This window comes from Triturus cristatus, chromosome 3_1 (genome assembly GCF_964204655.1).
Source record: "Triturus cristatus chromosome 3_1, aTriCri1.1, whole genome shotgun sequence".
In the NCBI taxonomy this organism is placed as follows: domain Eukaryota; kingdom Metazoa; phylum Chordata; class Amphibia; order Caudata; family Salamandridae; genus Triturus; species Triturus cristatus.
The window spans coordinates 1162834021-1162857636 of NC_140583.1; the positions used below are offsets into that span (position 1 = coordinate 1162834021).

At 44.2% G+C, this 23616-nt stretch overlaps 1 protein-coding gene across 2 annotated transcripts in view; it reads right to left on the minus strand.

Annotated features, from left to right (window-relative positions):
* Positions 1–23616, minus strand: part of LOC146861713 (uncharacterized) — a 540127-nt gene that overhangs the window by 380742 nt on the left and 135769 nt on the right. For both annotated transcript variants that reach the window (XM_085646067.1, XM_085646066.1), the window contains exon 5: positions 791–901. In XM_085646067.1, coding sequence (XP_085502193.1) covers positions 791–901 — 111 coding nt within the window. The remainder of the gene's footprint in view (positions 1–790; positions 902–23616) is intronic.

Sequence of the window (23616 nt, forward strand, 5' to 3'; positions counted from 1 at the left end):
TAATAATGAACTTTTTACTTGGGTTTTCTTTTAACCAACATGAATCGGGGTTGTATGTTGACTGCTGTAGTCTTTTTTTTTTTTTTATTCTTTTTATTGGCATTTATAGTAAACATATTGCAAATATATGTACATACGGATTTACGGTATTCATGTGCCCTTGGACCAACGTGTATAGCTGTTGCTATTATAGTCAATGGATCTCACAGGCTCAGTGTCAAGGTCCCTGCCTTATCCTATGTCTGGGCCCATCCCACTGACGTGCGCTGTGGATGCCGCACTACATGAGGGCTGCTATATGTATCCATATCCCCTGAGTTAGGTGTCCCTCAGGTCATTGAAGCGCGGCCAACTAATTATTCTTAACGAACTGGGGACATATAAACTGGGGAGTGCACCCTATCTGGGATTATAGACTTTGTGAATCTAACGTCGGAGAGCAATGTCCTTGCCTGTCACGGTGCTAGGTGCTTGCAGACGCGGGGAAGGTTCGAGGGACTGCTGTAGTCTTTTGGCAGTTTTCTGTTTTTATGTACTTATATGATCTTAACTGGAAAGACTGAATAATGTTTCTAAAGTAAAAGTAAAGACTATTGCACCTTTCTAGCTTAAGGGGAAAGATCACTATTGTTAATTGCTTTGAAGGCTAAAACAAAAATATAGAACAGCAATCCATGTTTGTTTTCCAGTGAAGGGCAGTACCTTCACACCTGCTCTGGGTTATGCCCCTTCTTGGGTGAGCGATTAATTTTTTTCCTGTACCTGTTATCTGGTAATGGGATTTACTCACCTACAGGACAAATGGTGCTTACATTCCTTTCTGAATCAAGGTGGTCAATGCAATAAGAATCTCCCTCTGTCTTGATACTGAATGCAGCACGCGGTGGTATAGCAGCATGTTCTGTAGGTTTAAAAAAAGAATTAAATGTCTGGGTTCAGAAAAATCATGGTTCTTTAAAATGATAAACACAATCATTGATATAACTAAATTAATGGCCACCTTAAGAAGAGAATAGAGGCATATAAGACAGAATCAACTAAGTAAAATAAAATATAAGCATAAATAAGCTACATATATAATCTTTCTACTGCAGCAACTACTCTCATATAGGTAATAAAAACTAGGGACACCCATCACTTTAAAAAAATTAAGATAACTAAATATATTTTCATGTCTGAGAAATGGTCTGTGAGCTGAAAGTGAAGGTCCATGGCTAAACCTAGCCCCACTCGCCCTTATTTCACTTAATTTGCAGAAAGATTTGGTTTTATGTAGCCAGTTCAACGTAGTCATGAAGAAGTACAAACATATACACGCAAATGTATTCTAAGGTTTCATACACAGTAAACGTTGAAAAGTAATGGGAACCAAGCCAGAGAGCCTAGAAATAGCCATATGATTGGTCCCTAAAGAATGAAAATCACTATAAAGAAGGAATTAGCTAAATATGTACTGTTGATGGGCCCAGCGAGCCAGCACGCAAAATGCCGCACTTTAGTGAAGATCTTGTTTTTAGAGTCCAAAACCTACATAATCTGTGACGAATTGCACTGAATTTTGGCGCATCCAAGATGTGACGCCACACATATTTATATAATTTACAAACAAGGCTTACAAGTGGACCAGAAAATTCCGACCCTGCGTTAACCCATTTGTGCTGGGGTTGGAACTGAGTTGTGCAGACAGTATCACACCTGGGCGTAAAATATTCGACAGCCCCTGCTAAACTTTGGCTAGTCAAACCTGGAAAAAAACTTGAACAGGGGAAAAAAGTCGGTAATTACGGGGAAATGGGCATGCAGGCGTATTAAGCAGCATGACCCACATGCAAAGCCCCAATTTTAAGGCAAAACTTGTAACAGGTGCTATTTATTACACCGGATAAGATCCAACACAGGTGGATGCAGAATTTTGTCAGGTGTGATAAGGATCCTCATCCTGGGATCATCCCCCTCCGCCTGGGACGACTCCTGGTGGCCCCCTGCCCTGGGCACCACCCCCAAGCCAACGGACCACGCACGAAACCTGGGCTTCATCCTGGACTCCTCCCTCTCGATGACCAAACAAGTCAACGCCGTCTCGTCATCCTGTTTCAACACCCTGCCCATGCTCCGATAGATCTTTCGATGGATCCCCACCGAAACCAGGAAGACGGTCACCCAGGTACTCGTCACCAGCCGACTGGACTACGGGAACACCCTCTACGGGGGATCCACAGCCAAACTACAGAAAAGACTCCAGCGCATACAGAACGCCACCGCACGACTCGTCCTGGGCATCCCCCGCCACAACCACATCTCCGCCCACCTGAGAGACCTGCACTGGCTCTCCGTCAGCAAGAGGATCACGTTCAGACTCCTCACCCACGCACACAAGGCTCTCCACAACCTGGGCCCCAAGTACCTCAACAACCGCCTCACTTTCTACACGCCCACCCGCCAGCTGCGATCGGCCAGCCTCGCCCTCGCCACCGTTCCACGCATTCGCAGAGCCACCGCCGGAGGAAGATCGTTTTCCTACCTGGCGGCCAAGACATGGAACTCCCTCCCCATCCACCTATGGCTGACCCAGGACCATCTCTCCTTCAGGAAGCAACTCAAGACCTGGCTTTTCGAGCAGTAACGGAGCCCTCCCCCCCCCAGAGCCTTGAGACCCTAGCGGGTGAGTAGCGCGCTTTATAAATTGTTTGATTGATTGATTGATTGACTTACTTACCTGTAATCCTAGTTCTCTTCCAGGGGTATACTCATCAAAGTCATAAGCACTGAATAATCCCCGCCCATGTGCGGGATCCCAGAGCATATAGCAATATATATATATATATATTATCTACTGGTGGTCGCCAGTAGATAGTTATAGTTAGGATCGTGTTTCCATAGGAAATCCGCAACATTCTATTTGGAATAACTTTGGCGCCGATTGACGAATCCTCGCGAAATTTTCAAAATAGGTGGGGCGCTCCGCTCCTTCCCTGAAAGTCTCGGGGGGATTCTTCGTCAAGCGGGGGCTGAGAAAAAGGGGGGGTCCCAAAACGCGTTTTCCCCATGCATTTTTCCATAGGAACTTTAGTCCAAGCTACAGCCCGAACGGCTGAACAGAATTACTTGAAATTAAGGTAGTCCTCAGGTCAGGGATGTGCCTTTTGCAGGTCTGGTGTAAATCTGTTCAATATTTCCTGAGAAAATAGCATTTAAAAGCATATATATATCTATAAGCGCGCACCGTGCGTGTACGGTAAAACTTACCGTACGCGCACGCTGCCGTGCGCGATTCTGATTGGCTGTTAGATCTTAGTAAATATTCGAATCGGTCGAAACCAGGAAGTGTCGGCCGCCATTTTGTCTCTCGCAGTCTGAGGGGGTGAAAAACAAAGGTGGAGAACGTGAAAAGGGGGCAGGGTGGACAGTTCCTGACCCCCTAGCCTTTGTCAGGGGGTCCCAGAAGGACCCCCAAGGGCTAAAATATCCTTTAATTTTTTTGCGAAAAATCGCGGAGTACGCGTAGCGTCCGCGTACGGTAGAAACGGAAAAATTCCGCGAACTGCGTAACGTGGGCGCGCGGTGCGCGAAGCGCACCGAGCGCCCACAGCGCACGCGCGGTGCGGGAAGCGCACCGTGCGCGTACGGTACGCACACGGTGAAAACCTTAAAAGAAAAAAAAATACATAACTTGGCATTTAAAAAACCGTACAAATTCACTGAAAAAACCATAGGTTTCACACAGGTTATAGTTAGGAATTAACATTTAAAAAACCTTGCAAATTCACTTAAAAAACCATAGGTTTCACACATGTTATAGTTAGCTGGACATTTCACTCGTGAAAAACCATTGAAATTCCCCCGTTATAGTTAGTGCAGGCAACTATAACTCAAGCGACCGCAATCCTCTGCTGATGACGTCAGATATTACATCACGGATGACATAGTGTCTTTCTGAACAAAAAATATTTGTAATATATGTATAGCTAAAAATTAATGGAAGAAGACATGGGTAAATAAGTGTCTAAATACAGTGATGTAATATCTGATGTCATCAGCAGAGGATTGCGGTCGCGTGAGTTATAGTTGCCTGCACTAACTATAACGGGGGAATTTCAATGGTTTTTCACGAGTGAAATGTCCAGCTAACTATAACATGTGTGAAACCTATGGTTTTTTAAGTGAATTTGCAAGGTTTTTTAAATGCTAATTCCTAACTATAACGTGTATGAAACCTATGGTTTTTTCAGTGAATATATATATATATGGTACAGATATGATTGATGTGGTATATATCAAGTTTATAGATATGTTGTTCATTAGGGTGTCAAATTAACTGGCCTCTATTAGTAATGGAATCTATAATACACTAAATATAAGGACATAGTGTAATTTTGACATGAGACATAGAATAACCATGCTTTTTGATAGGTCCAGTACCTATTTATCCCCTTCATTAAACGATTGCCATTTTAATAAGCATTTGAACAAAACATCAGCAATTTGTCTAAGAAATGTTGTGACCATGCACTTAGCACTTTACAATATACATCGGATTGATCTCAGGCATAGTGTGTATGTTTACTATCCTTATTGCTATTTGCACAGAACCTAGATGAATTTCTAGTTTGGAATAGCGACTATTAAATGTGTATGCATACAAGCAAATGTAGCAACTGCCTCCACCTCAATGCAAACAAGCACTGTGCACTTTATATATTGTTTTGGATTGATCCCAGAAATGCTGTATAACCCAATAAGTCCATGCTGTCATATGTTATTGATTTCAAACTTATTTTGATGCACGTAGTAAACTGAGAATGACTACAAGTATTTCTTTTAGTTTCACTTACCTGGTGTCCGTGTCCCGTACTTCGACTTGGAATAGTCGTGGGAATCCTGGTGTAACATATATATATTACCTACTGGCGGTCGCCAGTAGGTAGTTATAGTTAGGACCTATTTTCCATAGGAAATCTGCAACATTCTATTCCCAAAAACTTTGGCGGCAGGTTGATGAATCTACGCAAAATTTTCAAAACTTTTGGCCAGCTCCGGTCCGCTCCTGAAAGTCTTGGGGTGATTCGTCAAGCGGGGGCGAGAAAAAAGGGGGGTCCCAAACCGTGTTTTCCCCATGCAATTTTCCATAGGAACCTTTCGTCGCAGCTACAGCCCGAACTGCTGAACGGAATTACACCAAATTTGGCAAAAAGGTAGCCCTTGGTTCAGAGTCGTGGTGTAAATCCGTTCAGTAGTTCCTGAGAAAATCCAAAGTAAAATCACATATACATCTATGGGCGCGTTGGATCCGCGCACACTGAGCGCACCCTCCCGATCACAAGCTGCATGTTAATTGGCTGTCAACTTGCTGTCAACACTCCAAACCAGGAAGTGTTGGCAGCCATTTTGTGCCTCGGGAGAAATCCTTGAAAAAAGTGCGCAAAACGCAAAAAGGGGGCAGGGTAGAAACACCCTGACTCCCTAGGCCTGCTTAGATTTGTATTTTATTTTTTAAATGGGAAGATGCGCGCAGGGTGCGCGGATCCTGCCATTTAAAAAAAAACAAAAAAACGAAGCGGGGGCTCCTGCATTTCGTTGGTAATTAGCCCCCGGGGGGGCAAGTCCCGGGGGCAATATTATTATGTGAATGGGGGGCCCCTCTGGGCCCCCCAGCCCCGGGGACTGCCACCCCCGGGGCTTCATAAAATTATGTACGGGGGGCTCACAGTCCCCCAGCCCCCGCGACAGCCACCCCCAGGGCTTGAATATTAATGAGAGGGGGGACTCAAAGGCCCCCCCAAGCCCCGGAGACCGCCATCCCCCGGGGCTTCTTTAGAATATATGCGGGGGGCTCACGGCCACCCTGCAGCCCCGGGGACCGCCACCCCGGGGCTTTTCACGCGCAAGTAAAGTAATACATATGTGTTACGTATGCGCCTGGAGTCGCGCAACGGTCGCATATCGATCGCGCACGAAAATACGCACCCATCGCACTTCCTACGCGGATCCTACACAACCATCCTAAAATGGCAGTTAGGTTCCGCGCAGTGATCGAGAAAGGTACGCTTCGGGTGCGCGACTCCCAAAAGAAATTTGAAAACACAAAAAACAATTAAGAAAATAATATAAATATATTAAAAAAAATATAAAACAAAAAAACATTAGAGTTTCAATATTTAACATTTTTTTTCTATTTATATTAAAAATATATAATGTAATTTAAAAAATAAAATATGTAAAAATAAATCAAAAAAATGTAGAAAATCAGTATTAAAAAAAAAATATAACTATTATTACATTTAAAAATTGTCATTTAAGAAATCTTTGAAATTCACTGAAAAAACCATAGGTTTCAGGGGTGTTATAGTTAGCTTCTCATTTCACAAAAGCATTGAAATTCCTTTGTTATAGTTAGTTCTACTGCTGATGATGTCACATATTACATCATTTATGACATGGTCAGTGACATCACTGATGACATCACTGATGACATCATCCATGTGACAATCGGATACACCTCATCATACACTAGTATAACCTATCATCACTCATTATAAAATATGGAGTACCATATTTGAAACCATTGACACACCAATATAAAAGTTTCTAAAAACCCACTCTGATTCCTAGATCTACAAACACATCTAAACACTTACCTATAGATTCACTCATACATGCTGACAAAAGATCAATAGAACACTATCAAATACACCTACATCAACATTACACACCAGCATACATCCTATTCATGTATGCAGTCGTCCTACTCACTTATGCAAACAATTGATCATACTTACATTTACTCAGCTACACACTTATATAAACACCACTTCATTTATTCATATAGATAGTAACTCATACTAAGTGTGTTATAGAATCACTATTACAAGTATACAGTTATCCATACAGTCACTCATAGAATCACTGAGTCTTATGTATACTTATTTATATACAACAACTGTCACATACACTGCCTTTTATATTTCTACTTTGTTGGACATGTATCATTGAGAAATATATTTACTCATCACTACACCCATAAAGACATTCACTCACCCAAACAACTGTTTCCACATGCAGTCTTAACCTCATATACCTACTAAATCAACTATTTACACATCTTTGGACAGTTACACACCTCCCACCCAACCACACACACATTCACTCTCCCAAAAAATACTCACTTAACTAATCAATAACTAATATAGACTTTCACATAGCTAGTAACCAACTTATGCAGTAGTTTACACAACAAGAGACAGAGTGATACTGATATTCATACAGTTTAATCACTATCCCATATATTTAGTGAGACACTTTAAATTAGTCAATCACACTGCTAGTGAATCATCCATCCAGACACTTATACTTCCACTCATTCTTCAATGCAGATTGCTATATAATACATATTTAAATATTGAACCAAACCACATTCATTCGATGACCTGGGGGTGCTGTTTGACGATAGATGTTCATGGACCCCACAGCTTACAGCAAAGAAGAACAGTGTTGGTAGAGCCTCCTCTGCCATATTAAGTTTTGCCCGACGTCTGGGTGGTAAACCTTGCGAGGCAGTCCTTGCGATCTATAGGGCGAAATGTTTGGCTATAGCGACTTATGGTGCTGCCATTTGAGGGTATAGAAAAGCGGAGGAGGTCCAGACGGTAGAAAATAAATTTTTCCGATCAGTGCTCTCCATCCCCCAATCATCCCCTACCTTCTCTATACATCAAGAACTGGGTATGGATTACGTGTCTGACCATATTAGCCTGGCCCCTTCAATATTCTGGCTGAAAACATGGCTGAACCCTGAACTCTCCCTAAATCGATTAATTTTAAAAGATTGTACTGGTCTAGATAGAGCGTCCGATATCCCCTGGCTCTCGTACATTAAGAAGATGTTTTATAACCTAGGGCGCCCAGAGATTTACGAGAACCCGGATGTGATCACCAAGGGCGATATCGCTTGGGTTAACGCTCAGTTCCTGAACCTAAGGTCTCAAGAGCGGGAGGGAGTGGAACTAAACAAACTGTCGGTAAGGGCCCACTTTTTATTATTAACCTCTCCCCAGATTGAGCCTTATCTCAAGTTGGTTACGAATCATTATCACCAGTGGTTGTTGACCAGGTTTCGTTTTAATCTGATACATTTTAATTTAGGGAGTTTTCAGGGTTGGAGTAAACTTGAGGATGCTGCTCTTTGTAAATGCGATGATAGTTCAATTCAAGACACTGCACACTTTATTCTATTTTGTAATTATTATGTAGAAAGTAGAAAGAAGTAAATTTTACCAATGCTCTATGGGAAAGGTTTTAATCAGGTTAAACCTGCTCTGATGTATTTGCAACTACTAGATTGCCCATGGACTATTTTTAATACTGCTAGTTTCTTGACTGCTGCGGTGTGGACAAGGAAAAAACTTGATGCCCAGCCCGGTCCATGATCCCAATGTTTTATTCATTGTTCTGGATGATCTCTATAGGAATTGTTAATTATATTGTATTTTATAATGTATTTAATTATGTGTATGAATTATTGTGATGTACTTTTATGATTTTAATTAATCGATTAAAGTGGTTTTGACTGACTGACATTCGATGATGTCATCAGTGATGTCATCAGTGATGTCACTGACCATGTCATGAATGATGTAATATGTGACATCATCACCAGTGCATAGCGGGCACGCGAGTTATAGTTAGCGCAACTAACTATAACAGAAGAATTTCTCTGGTTTTATATGAGTCAAATGTCCAACTAACTATAACGTCCCTGAAACCTATGGTTTTTTCAGTGAATTTCTAAGGTTTTTTAAATGTTAATTTCAAAATTTTAATATTTATAAAACCTACATTTTTTTTGGTAATATTTTGAAACTCTATTATCTTTTTTTTTTTTATTTGAAAAATGTGAAAAATTATGTAATTTTTTTATATCTTCAAAAAAAAGTATGTATATATAATTTTTGGGGGGGGAAAACTAGACTCCCGTACCGGCAGTGTACCAAGCTCCATCACCACGCGAATCCTATCTGCCATATTGCGAAACGGAAAGGATGCGCATTTCTTATCCGACGGCTTCGTAGCACCGTGTCCCGCCTAACATAATATACGTATAAGGTCGCGCCAGCTCCTAGTTTGGTATGTGACGGGTGCGCTGTACCAATACGCGCGTTACGTCATATAAATATAGGGTCGCGCCAGCTGCGCGTTCCGTATGCGACAAGTGCGCGCTGCCAGGCCCTGTGTTACGTCATAGATGTATGGTATCACGCCGGGTACGCCATTCCCTCATTTATTCAAAACTATGTCTAAATAAGTTTAAAATGTATATGAGAACAAGCGATATTTTCCACATTTATATATTTCTAACTGTAAAAATAATTCTGAGGGTAACAGTGGAACCTTCTTACTACCAGCACCTAACCCAATATCACTCCCAAATTCATATCCCTTTTATGTTTTTTTATCAAGGGTGTGTGTGCACACCGAACAGCACCCACTGTCACAATGCTTGTTCCTGCAGGAACTTAATTAAATAAACCAAAAGCACAGGTGCACCACACTAGAGCAAAGCCAATCAATTGGAACAATTATACAGTTCAACTCCAATTAATAGACGGATGGAAGCTCCTTGATTTTATCTCTTTATTACGTGTTCATATAACATTGAACATTGCAACACAACACAGCTGACGCATATCAGGATATCTTCACTCGATATCGTACCGGAGGCAACTTTGCTGTTATACTTTTTCGCCGATCGTGACCAGCATATTACGGTCCAGCTACAATCGCTCAAACATACTTATATATTGGTCGTTTAAACCCATTACAACGCATCGAGATCCCGCACACATTTAATTTAGTGAAGATATCCTTATATGGAACAATGTCGTAGAGAATATCATTTCTCTCACAACTCCTGTCAATCACGAAGCCATCTCTGGTCTTGCTATACATTGCCCTGAAGAAGTCCGCTCTCAGGACGAAACGCGTCGGCTGTGTTGTGTTGCAATGTTCAATGTTATATGAACACGGAATAAAGAGATAAAATCAAGGAACTTCCATCCGTCTATTAATTGGAGATGGACTGTATAATTGTTCCAATTGATTGGCTTTGCTCTAGTGTGGTGCACCTGTGCTTTTGGTTTATATATTGCTAACTATAATAAACTTATATTATGGTAAATATATTTTCTCAAAATCACGTCGGGTGCGGCCTCTTTGCGCACTCGGTGTGCGACAGCCATGTGACCTTAATAAAAAAGCTTTTGATTGGTTCATAACATTTCCCATTGTAACAGTTGGAGGATCCCACTCATTTTAGTCATTCTCTCTACACCGTTTGAGAGACACCTCTTCTACTTACAGAGCTTTTTTGAAAAGTTTTTTGCTGTGTACACATATCTTATAGTACATACAACATGCAACGATCATCTTGATCAATAATCATGCTCTGTACAGTAGCCTTCCACGTGTGATAGCCATGCATCTGAAACGTTATAAAACAAATGTGCGTTACACAATGCCCCTGGTGTGTGTGCGTGCGCGCATTATTGTGCTGCCTTTCGGCCTGGGTATTGGTGGCTCGAAGGGGTATCATCAGCCACGGGCAGAGTGCACATCCTAGATCACATGTGACAAACAGTAAAGAGTAATGTGTAGATTTGTGTTACAGTATGCTATGTTGTCAGGCTTTACCAGTATAGTAGTGTCATATGTGAGACTTTCAACTTCACGTTTGACATGCATTGCTTGACTGTAATGAGCATTATCACTGTGTATGACATAACCTCACTGCTGATCGTCCCTCCATCCGAGCACATTCATATGTGTGCGCTACGCGATAGCAACACTTTCAATAATACCGCACACCATTGACATGCGTGTCTGCGCATATCCACCAGCTTGACAACGACATGTGATGTTGTCCATTCAATTTTTTCGGACAGCATCTCATTAGCGATAGTTGCCGCCCTCCCGGTACATGCTACATTAATTTAAATTGTGGATTGCACAACGTCAAAACTGCAACAGGGACACACACATAAGTACACTTCCTGCCCAGGCAGGAACTGAACAACGCCCAGGTCCCCGGAATAATTATTCACACCCCTACGCTGGCCTGGCATACGCAAGCCCAGCCCACTTTGCATACGTATCAATAGGATAACGACGACGCCACATGTCTCAGTTCTTCCACACTGCTTTAGGTGATATGGCCGCATCCACCTCGCAAATCACAATGCGCAATAAAAAAAAAGGTATCCATGAGGTGTACATCATCCTGGCAATCAAAACTACATCTGAATTGTGAACCCTGCTGGCCGTCGTGTTTGGACACACACCAATGACAGCAGGTGAGCAGTGGTGCCTGGGTGCACAGGGGCTGCAATAGAGCGCGTTGCGGCGGGAGAGATGGGGTGCATCAGCCTGGGTGTACAGGTGCAAAAAAGCGATGTTGCCGTGCGCAGTAATGTGATCTCTGACCTTATTCAGTCACATCTCTCTCATTTTAAGGAGCTGCTGGACCGTACTGTAGGCCTGAGCCAGCGGGCTGCCCTACGGACACGTGGCGTTGGCTTTTGGGGCACTGTAGTGAGCTGACTACTAAGTGTACATGCACACAGGCTTGCACCAATGCATTGCACGCGCACATTATGCTTCTAGCATGTGCTCTGTTCCTTTGTATGTGAACGTTGGCATAACTTATTATTTACCCTTGTGTATTCTCGTGCACTCCAACTTCTCTTTGAACCATGATTACCACTAACAGTTGGTAGATCGTACATCAAGAAGGAAGGATGCACTCAACTGGTGTTCTCTCTTAAGCTTGAAATAAACCTTCATTTACCTCCACCATTATATTATTTCTCCCTTTTCAGACACTGAGTTAGTTGCACGAAAAAGCACGCAGCAGGTGCTCAACCGTTGATGATGCCCTGGCCTTTCTGACGCCTTCCATCGTGGTATCAAGACACCGTCCCAAACCGGAGACCTGCTGTGCCACCCTGAGAGGCACCCCGGAGTCGGAGCTCGCACCGGCACGTTGTTGGACACACCGGTTGTGGCAGGTGAGCAGTGAAGTCTCAGTGCGCAGGAGCTGCATTTGAGCACAGTGCGGGGGAAGGGGCTGGGGTGCAGCAGCCTGGGTGCACAGGTGCAGGCAAGCGATGTTGCCGTTGATAATAATATAATCTATGGCCTCATTCATATCTCGGTTTCATTTTAAAGACTTGCTGGACCGCACTGTTTCTCGAGGACCCCAGCATCCAGACACACGGGTGACGGGAGGCGAACAGTGAGGGCTGGGTGCAGTAGGCTGACGCACTGTATCCTCCTCCCTCTGTTCTTTTGACTCTCCCTCCCCTTCTCCCTTCCACCCACTCGCTCTCTGTCCCATTCTCACTTTCTTCTTTTCATTCTATTGTTTTTTTTCTTGGACATGGCACACATACTTATGTTTCTTTTTTCTCTTGCAGGTTTTGTACGCTGCTTCCGGAGGTGTCCCACCCACTTCTTACATGTTTTACTGTTTGTTCGAATAAAGTTAAGTTTCCATTTATTTGTGTTGTTTTAATAAAAGTTTTTTTTTTACCAATAAATAAGTGAGTGTATGGGTCTTCTTTTTCTGACAACACTTGTCTGTAGTTTATTGTGAAAATCGGCGGTTGATAGGAGGTTATGAGGGAAAACATTTGTAATTTTGCGGTGCACCTACCAAATATAATCCAACAGACTATTACATAAATGAAGCCTGGGTAACTGTACAACGGCAAGGGTTCTATGAGTGTATCACTTTATAACACCATGAGTACTGCCCGTGTGATTACAGAACCAATAAGGCTGCCTAGGGCCACCGAGGCTTCGAGGACTGGCGAGGCCACCCTGCATATTTAAGTAAAGCCCCGGAGGTTGCCGATCCCCGGTCTTGAGTTGGCTTCGAAGCCCCCCGAACAATTCGTAAACAATACCCGGGGAGGTGTCGATCCCCTAGGCTACGAAACGTCTCTGTGCCCTCCCGTGCCTAATTTACATGTGAGATTAAGGTCCCCAGTGCTGCAGAGACCCCACAATATAATAATAGGATTTGCCCCGGAACATTACCCACCACTGGGCTCCTTTAAATGAACGGGTGAGACCCCGCTTCATTTTTTTTTCTCCATTTTTACCATCCGGATCCGCTTTATTGAAGTGATACGAGGTTTTCCTCCTCTCGCTTCAACAAGGCAAACAAGAATTTACTATCACAGGATGGAAGCCATGCTCCCGCCCTGTAATAGCAAACATAAATGTCCCGCGGATGCACACCACGGGACATTGTATGAGCTGTGCCTGGGAGGTGGCGCTCCATAGGGCCATGATGAATTGGTTACTGCATAACTAAAGAATTATTATAAACACATACTATCACTACTTGCACACGTCTAGTACATCAACCAGAGTGTAGTGAAGAGGCAGAGGAAACCCAAAATCAAAAAATATAAATCCTACCAGAGGTAGGATCACATAGTTCGATGAGTCGACAACCCTGGGATGAGTAGAAACAGCTTCACCAAGAAAACGGGTCTTCAGCAGAACGCAAGCAAGCTCAAAATCTTGGTGAGCGCTGCCTTCTTTTTACCTTCTCCAGCTCGTTGCCAAATGTATTTAGTGAAGAGGAAGACAGCACTGGATCCGATAAGTAGATTTATTGCAGGAAAAGAAGACAGCTTAAACAGCAACCAACAGGACCAGACAGCAAGGCAACCGTCTTCTCCAGCACAGTGTACAAACTCCCCAAGATTCCCCTCATGACAGCCCTACATTCTAACATTACATACTTACATTATAGTAGCATTACATACTAACATTCTACTATGACTTACATTGGAATACTACACAGAGCACATGACTTTACAGCAATGAGCTCATGGTTTCATCCACGAGTCTTGAGACCGGTAGGGGTGAGTAGTTTGCTTCCCACTCCCTGTATTGTATAAACGCAAACTAACACTACTTCCACAGGTATGCCACAGCGCCCATAGCACATCACTTTACAGCAATGAGCTCACGGTTTAATCCCTGAGTCTTCAGACCAGTAGGGGTGAGTAGTTTGCTTCCCACTCCCTGTATAGTATTAAGGCATACTAACACTACTTACACACTTATACTACAGCGGCCAGTATGCTACAGCGCCCAGAGCCCATCACTTTACAGCTATCAGCTTGGTTTGAACCCTGAGTCTTCGCTTCGCTTCCCACTTCCAGTATAGTATAAACGCACGGTAGAATTCAGTAGTTCGCTTCCCACTCCCTGTATGGTATAAACGCCTACTAACACTACTTCCCCACGTATGCTACAAAGACCAGATCACATCACTTTACAGCAATGACTTCACGGTTTAGGCTCTTGGTTTCATACCCGAGTGTAGCAGCATCTCATCTCAGCTAAGCAACACCGCACTTTCAGTCTGGTAAGAGTGACTACTTCGCTTCGCACTCCCCCACAGAGGTTACAGTGCTCCTATCCTCCTGCTTCCTACTCTTTTCGCCTCGTTTCAACAGAATCACAAAATGGCTGCCAACATTTAGTTGCAACAGCTCGCAGCCAATAAGCATCAAGCTCGTGCTCGTAACGTCAACCAGATGGCAGAATTCCCAAATATCGAGATCTGCAAATTTTGATATTTCTCCCAAACTACTGAACGGATTTACACCAAATAAACAAAAGCGTGCTTTCTAGACCAAGACCCTTCGCCCTAACAAATTTGGGGAAATTCCGTTCACCCGTTCGACCTGTAGCCTGGTCTAAAGTTTCCTATGGAAATGAACATGGAGAAAACACGTTTTGGGACCCCCCTTTTTTCTCGGCCCCCCCTTGACAAAATCACCCCCAAACTTTCAACATAGGAGTTGATATGAACAAAGAATTAGATTGCAAAATTTCATGAAGATTCATCAGATGACGCCAAAGTTAAAAGCAAAAAAAAAAAAAGTTCTTCCTATGGAAACTTGGTCCTAACTATAACTACCTACTGGCGACTGCCAGTAGGAGATATATATATATATATAGGCAGCACAGATAAACAACTATCCTAGTACAGTAAAAAAAACTGGCACCCTGCCTTTAAGGCTTCCAAGATTCTGGACACCGTGCCTTTAAGACCTCCAGGAGCCCCTCTGCTCCCATCATGCACCACAACAGGTGACAGTTAGGTCAGTTCTTTTTTACGGTGTACTAACTTGTATCATACTGAATATAAGATGCAAAAAACACACTATTGTACCAACATTGCTCGTCCGGGGAGGCGGGAGGGTTGCTTATGACGTTTATGACTTTGATGAGTATACCCCTGGAAGAGAACTAGGATTACAGGTAAGTAACTTATCCTTCTCTTCCAGGGGATACTCATCAATAGTCATAAGCACTGAATAGAGTAGCAAGCCCATACCCACTACTTGATGAGCAACCAGTACACGAAATATACAACAATGCATCTTAAAATGAAGTCAACCAAACAAATTTCTCAACGAGGCTTGCCCAACTTGGGCATCCACCTGTGCATCAGAGTCCAAACAGTAATGGCGAGAGAAAGTATGAACAGAGCGCAATGTAGCTGCTTTACAAATTTCTGTTATAGTAACATTTCTAAGGAGAGCCCTGGTAGAAGCTTTTCCCCTGGTAGAATGTGCTTTAGGTTTTCCCTAAAGAGACTTGTTGGCTAGTTGGTAGGCCAAAGATATGCAAGAGACTATCCACCTAGAGATGGATCTTTTAGAGGCCGCCAAACCGGTATTTATAGAACCATAGTTAACAAATAACCGGTCCGTCTTTCTCAAAGACTTGGTTTTGTATAGATAAAATTTCAGTACCCTCTTGAGGTCTAGAGAATGAAGGGACCTCTCAGGAGGAGTCGTGGGATTAGGAAAAAATGTGGGCAGAGAATGATAGCCTGATTGATGGGAAAATCTGAGACAACTTTAGGTAGAAAACTCGGATGGGTTCTTAAAAGTACCCTGTTTGCATGAAAAACAGTGTAAGGCTCTTTACAGCACCGGGCCTGTATCTCACTAACCCTGCGGGCAGACGTGATGGTGACTAAAAAGGCAGCTTTCCCTGACAAGTTGCTGCAGAGAAGCCCAGTGAATGGGCTCAAAAGGAGTACCTATTAGTTTTGTAAGGACTATGTTGAGCTCCCAAGGTTGCGCAGGAGATCTCCCTGGGGGTACACCTTTATCCCTTCAAATGAATCTTTAACCACTGGCATCTGGAAGAAAGAAACCTGCGTAGGGGACTTTCTGTACGTAGTGATTGCTGCTAAGTGAACTTTAATCGAGGAGAACTGTAGGCCAGATTTGGCCAAATGTAGCAGGTATGGCAAGATTACCTGCTCTTGACCCCTCACCGGATCATGAGCATTGTTCATGCACCACAAGTAGAACCGCTTCCATTTGAAAGCATAGGACGCCCTGGTGGAAGGTCTCTTGGCTTCCTTGAGAATGGTCATACAGTCCGCTGGTAAGTCTAAGTGTCCGTATTGCAGGACCTCAGGAGCCATGCTGTCAATCTGAGTGATGAGATAATGGGATGAAACACTCTCCCCTCATTCTTGGACAACAAGTCTGGACGGCAAGGCAACCTCCGGTGTGGCACTTCGGATAATTACAGAAGGTCCGGATACCACCACTGACGCAGCCACTCCGGAGCTATTAGGATTATTCTGGTGTTGGTCCTGTCAAATTTGTTGATCACTGCACGGATCAGCGGAAGCGGAGAAAAGGCGTACAGTAATATCTGAGACCAGTTTATCAAAAGGTCATTCCCTCGGGACCCTGGTTGGGGAAACCTGGACGGGGCATTTGGTGTTGGCTGCGTCTGCAAAGAGATCGATGTCTGGCACTCCCCATTGTCGGAAGATGTCTTGCGTGACTGCGCTGTTCAGCACCCAGTCGTGTGCTTCTACGAAGTCTCTGCTGAGTGAGTCTGCTTGAACGTTCATGGCCCCGGGAAGGTGAATGGCCACAATGTTGAGGTTCCTGGTGAGAAGCCACTTCCAGATGGTCTGTGACTCCAGAGAGAGAGTTCTCGACCTGGTGCCCCCCTGCTTGTTCAGATAAAACATTGTTGTGGTGTTGGAGCTGGACTGGAGAGAAGGGTACAGCAACTTGAGAGCCAGGTGGATGGCTCTTAGCTTCAGGAAGTTGATGTGATACCCTCGTTCTGTCTCTGACCAGAGACCTTGTACTTGAAGAAGCCCCATGTGCGCTCCCCAACCTTGCAGGGAATCATACGTGACTATGGTCTGAGTGAGGATGGCTTGGTGGAATGGGACTCCCTTTAGTAGGTGTGACTGCTTCATTCACCATCTGATGGGAGTCTTTGGCTGATTGAGGTAGAGTCACGCGGTCTTCCCAGCGACCCGAGACTTGCATCCACTGGTCCTCCAGAGACTGCTGTAGAGGACGCATGTTCAATATGGCATTGGGGACGATGAATACGCAAGAGGCCATGGAGCCCAATAGAGACGAAACCTGTCTGACTGTGGGATGACGAGCGCTGAGGAGATCGCGACATTTGTCACTGATTAATGACAACCTCTCCACCGAAGGATACACGCTTGCCTTTGCGGTATTCAGTTAAGAGCCCAGGTAGTGGATTCTCTGGGTCGGATTGAAGACTGACTTCTTGAAGTTGACCTGAAGTCCCAGTGTGTTCAACAGCTGGAGACAGTAGTTGAGGTGATCCTGAAGCAGAGAAGGTGTAGCACTCTTCAGGAGCCAATCGTCCAGATAGGGGTAAATTAAGATTTTGCATTTGCGTAGAAAAGCTGCCACCACCGCCATGCACTTCGAGAAGGTTCGGGGGGCTGATTTGAGCCAGAACGGTAGAACTCGGAATTGAAAATGCTGATGGGTTACATGAAAGCGGAGGAACTTTCGATGCCTTTTGGTCACCGGGATATGGAAGTAGGCGTCCTGCAAGTCTATAGCACACATCCAGTATCCCTGATGTAGATGAGGGAAGATCTGGTGCGGAACCAACATCCGAAATTTCTCCTTGCGGATGAATTTGTTCAAGAGCCGCAGATCGAGAATTGGTCTGCATTCTGTGGTCGGTCCTCTTTTTTTGACCAGGAAGTAACGAGGGTAAATGCCTTGCCCTTGTTGTTGCTTTGGAACATACTCAATGGCGTTCTTTTGTAGAAGATTGACCACCTCTTTTTACAACAATTGGTGATGTTGGTTGGATCTTCTTTGAGGAGGAAGTGGTGGAGGGGGGGCTTTGAACCTCAGCAAGTATACATTTTGCACAATATTCAGCACCCATTTGTCTTTTGTTTTTGATCTCCACTCTTCCAGATGAAAAGTGATACTTCCTCCTACCTAGATTGGCTAACGGGCACGGAGGAAGCCTCCGTTCATTGCTTGGCTGGTTGCTTAGCAGTTGAAGCCTGCTGCCTGTTGTTTCCTCTACCTCTACCAGGTCGTCTTTGATGGAATTGCGACCTCTGCTGCTGCTGACTCTGGGATGACCACTGAGGGGTATGAACTCTTTGATGGAAGGAGCGCCTGTCATAGGGGCGGAATCGTTTGCAGAATTCTTTCTGCTTCTCTAGGCCAACGGCCTTCACAGTGTTTTCATTTTGGCCATCTCATCATCTTTGTGAGACCCAAACAGCGAAGACCCATTGAACCGAAGGTTGACAATTCTCCATTGGGTATCTGGTTTCAGGCCTGTGAGACACAGCTAGGCCGAGCGTCTGGAACAAATGCTGTGCGAATATCCATGTGCGGCCAGATCCGATGAGTCTGCAGCTGCGCTTATCACCTGGTTCGCCACCAAGCCCCTTTCTTGCAGTATCTCCTGAAAGTCCTGCTGGTCTTCTTTCGGGAGTTTATCCATGAATCTGGCGAGTGAGTCTCAGAGAGACCTGTCATACCTCCCTAGAAGAGCTGATGCTCTGGCCACCTTCATAACAGCTGCAGAGGTATTACACATCCTCTTGCCCATTGAGTCCATATTCTTACTGTCTTTCTTGGGAGGGACTGACTAGGAAGAAGCTGCAGAGTGTGCCTTCCTGGCTGCCGCCACAATGACTGAGTCTGGTGGAGGATCAGAACAGAAGAAAAGCGGGTCCTGAGCCGAGGCTTTATATTTCCTGGCAATACGAGATGGCACTGCGCCCACTGTGGAGGGAGTTAAGAAAGTCTGCATAGCAGGCTCTAAGAGGCCTGGGACCAGAAGCAGTAGAGACTTGGTTGACGAGCTATGGTGTAAAGTCTCAAAGTTCACAGATGTGGAAACTGTCGGAGCCAACATGCTGAAGTTGAGCTTTGTGGCCCCTCTGCAGAGAACATCAGAGAAAGTTCCAATGTCGTCAATCGGGGACACTGGATGGTGGCGTTGTTGACAGAGTTGGGGAATAATCCTTGATTGGAGATCTGGTGGATGTGGACCACGTTGGTGATCTTCGTTTCCTCCTCTTGGGAGAGGAAGCATGGTGCGAGCGAGACCGCTCCCATGACCTTGTGTGGCGAGAAGAAGGAGACCTTGACCTTCTCGGGGTTCTTTTCAGAGATCCTCGATGATGTTGTTGGAGGAGGACCCCTGGAAGCTTTCAACGGAGAGTAGGTGCGAGAATACTCTGAATCAGGACTTCCTTGATCAGCACCGGTACGTTCCAGCCATCTTGGCAAAAGATTGAAAGGATGGGACTTCTTAGTCGGAACCGGAGAGCCCTCCGGTGAAATCTGGACAATGTTAAGGCCCGGGGTTGATGAACGTGTGTTCGAAGTTGAACGTCTTGACCTCGATGTCTACTTCGCCCTCTCTGTTACCTCTTCCGAGACTACAGGATTTCTGTCTCTCGACGTCGACCGATATCTCGACGACGACACCGACTGTGCCGTCTTCGACGTTGATCTCCTTGGCGGCGAGATACTGGCAGACCTTCGTCTCCGCGGAGATCTCAACGTTGTCCTCGACGTCGAACGCCCACATGGGTGGACAGATTTCAACGTCGACCGCCTGTAGCGCTTCTTCGACGTCGACTTTTTCGACGGCGAGCGCCTCGACTGCGACAGAGTTCTCGACGTCGTCAGTCGGTAAGCTCTCGGCAGGGTCTTCGCTGGCGAAACCCTTGACGCCGACCTCCGAGAAGGAGGTGGAGTGTTCCTCACCGTCGATGGGTGCTTATCAGGTCTCTCGGGACCAGCATACTTCGAGCCCAAGTATGTCGCGACGTCGACTTACTTTTGTGCTACGGAGAGTGTCGCCGTCTCAATGGCGATCTGTCCATCGACGCTGAAGAGTTGCCTGCTTCTTCGACTGTGATCTCGACGCCGAACAGTGAGGAATCTGTTTCTTTCTGGTCTCTGGAGAGGTAGATCTTCGCCTCTTTCGGTGTTCCTGATTTGAGGAGGGCCCTTGGGAGCCCCCAAGGCCACTTTTGTGATGACTTTTTCCTCTCTCCAGAAGGGCATAAAGCCTAATCTTCTCCCTGTCCCTTAGAGTCCCTTTAGCAAATTGCTTACAATAATTGCAGGTATCAGGTTTGTGTGAAGATGGCAAACACACAATACACACAGAGTGTGGGTCTGATTTTGCCATCTTTTTACCACATGAAGGACATTTGTTGAATAAAGCTGGCATCCTGACAGATAAAATTATGGTAAATTGTCAGAAAAGGTTAAACAACAACCAGCAGTCTAAAACGTCCAAAAGTGAGAGACAAAAACAATATCTGACAAAAGATAATCAAAAACTGTTGAGCTCAAGCTCCAGGATCCTCATAGAAGGAGCCGGAAAAAAGAACTGACCTACCTGTCATCTGTGGTGCATGATCGGAGCAGAGGGGCTCCTGGAGGCCTTAAAGGCACAGTGTCCAGAATCTTGGAAGCCTTAAAGGCAGGGCGCCAGTTTTTTTTTTTTACTGTACTAGGATAGTTTTTTTATCTAAGCAGTCTAAGGGCCAACTGCCTTCTATTACCGGTTTTCCTTTTCTGTAAATAAAGAATTCTTGCATGATACAATTACAGTGTATTTTTCTCTATTACAAAATGTATTTAGGGGACTATTTTCATACAAGAGAAACCTATGTAATTCTGGCATTTTGCCCTAGTGGAACGGTTTTAGGATAGATATATGATCAAGGCCGCTTGGACGTCCGAAACGCGTCTGGACATCAGTAATGGGAAATAAATAAAAACTGTTGGTACTACAAGAGGTCTGCGCTCGTGATTCCCAAAAGGGAAAGAATTGCGAGTTACTTTAATATATATATATATATATATAATCTACTGGCGGTCGCCAGTAGATAGTTATAGTTAGGACCGTGTTTCCATAGGAAATCTGAAAATTCTATTTTGAATAACTTTGGCGCCGGTTGACAAATCCTCGCGAAATTTTCAAAACTAATGGGGTGCTCCGCTCAGCTCCTACCCTGAAAGTCTCGGGTTGATTCGTCAAGCGGGGGCTGAGAAAAAAGGGGGGTCCCAAAACGCGTTTTCCCCATTTAGTCGAAGGTACAGCCCGAACGGCTGAACAGAATTACTTGAAATTTGGCAAAGAGGTAGTCCTCAGGTCAGGCATGTGCCTTTTGCATATATGGTGTCAATCTGTTCAGTAGTTGCTGAGAAAATTGCAGTTAAAAGCACATAAATATCTATAAGCGCGCACCGTGCGCGCACCGTGCGCGCACCCTAACGTGCGCGAGCGCAATTCTGATTGGTGGTTACATGTCAGTCAACATTCGAATCGGTCGAAATCAGGAAGTGTCGGCCGCCATTTTGTGTGTTTGGTGTGTGACAGTGAAAAATATGGAGAACGTGAAAAGGGGGCAGGGTAGAGAGTTCCTGACCCCCTAGCCTTTGTCAGGGGGTCCCTGAAGGACCCCGAACGGTGAAAAACCTTTAAAAAAAAACATTTTAAACGAGACATTCGATATTACAGGATACAGTCAATCTATAACTATATACATAGGTAGTTTATTGTAAAATAAATATATAAAAAATATACATATATAACTTAGCATTTAAAAAACCTTACAAATTCACTTAAAAAAAACATAGGTTTCACACACGTTATAGTTAGGAATTAGCATTTAAAAAACCTTGCAAATTCACTTAAAAAAACCATAGGTTTCACACATGTTATAGTTAGCTGGACATTTCACTCGTGAAAAACCATTGAAATTCCCCCGTTATAGTTAGTGCAGGCAACTATAACTCACGCGACCGCAATGCTCTGCTGATGACGTCAGATATTACATCACTGTATTTAGACACTTATTTACCCATGTCTTCTTCCATTAATTTTTAGCTATAGTTAGTCCAGATAACTATAACTCGCGCGACCGCCACTATATCACAAGGATGATGTCATCAGTGATGTCATGAGTGATGCCACTGACCAGGTCATGAGTGATGTAATATGTGACGTCATGAGCAGTGGATTGCGGGCGCGCGAGTTATAGTTATCTGAACTAACTATAACAGGGGAATTTCATTGGTTTTTTACGAGTGAAATGTCCAGCTAACTATAACATGTGTGAAACCTATGGTTTTTTAAGTGAATTTGCAAGGTTTTATATATATTTCTATATGCTCCGGTATCCCGCACGTGGCAGGATTATTCAGTGCTTATGACTATTGATGAGTATCCCCTGGAAGAGAAATACCGAATACCAGTCCAGAATACTCAATCAGGGTATAAGTGCTATAAAAACTAATAAAATGGAGATGTATGGTCAATGTTAAATAACGACTGGCTCTACAGCTCAAGCCTTAAGATTTTGTTTGAAGGATTTTACTACTGTGTTTACTTTCCGATGTCAGCTAATAGGTCAATGATTTCAGACACTATGATACAATACCTTAAGTTAGATATCTGTGTGCTCTATGCTCGGATGTCTCTGGGTCAAAGGTGGGCAACTCTGTGGGGTTTGAACCTTCAGCTGAATTTAACAATTTGCTGATGTGTTTCGCGTTAGGTAGTTTAAACACATTTACCCCTTTGGTCTTTTTTGTTACAATGAGGACTATGGATTGATGCAAACCACGCAGCTATATTTCATTGCAGCCTGAAGCTAGAAAGAGCAAGCATTGGCAAAGCCAACAGGCCTGGCATTGGCTACCAGGCCTTTGGATTTGTCAATGTTTGTTTAGTTATGGTTTTGTAAAAGATTCTTTTGAGGAGGTGCCACGCTCTAACCAATATAAAAAAAGAAATATTGGCTAAACCAAAAGTATTTTTGGGGCCTCACCAAGCACACTGTGCCACAGTAGCCTATGGTACTTACTGCAGGGAACCACTTTCTGTACAAGTGCTCTTTTTGAAAGCGCAGAATGCTGTCACTCACAGTAAAGTTAGCCAATGGCTGAAGTGGGCTGACTCACTGCCCCGTGCTGTCATCTGCACTGGCAGTAATTAAATTATTTTAATGACATAAAAAAAGACCAATGTAAGAAGTGGCCTGGCTGAAAGCCTCTATAAGTATATTATAGGTCTAAGAAATAAAAGAGATGATCCTAGGTGGTCTGATCTCCTAAGAGAGTACGACGTAGCGAGCTTACAAGAAACGTGGGACAGGGAAAATAATTTTTGTTTGGATGGGATAAAGACCTACAGTGAGCCCGCATGGCCCTCTCCAGC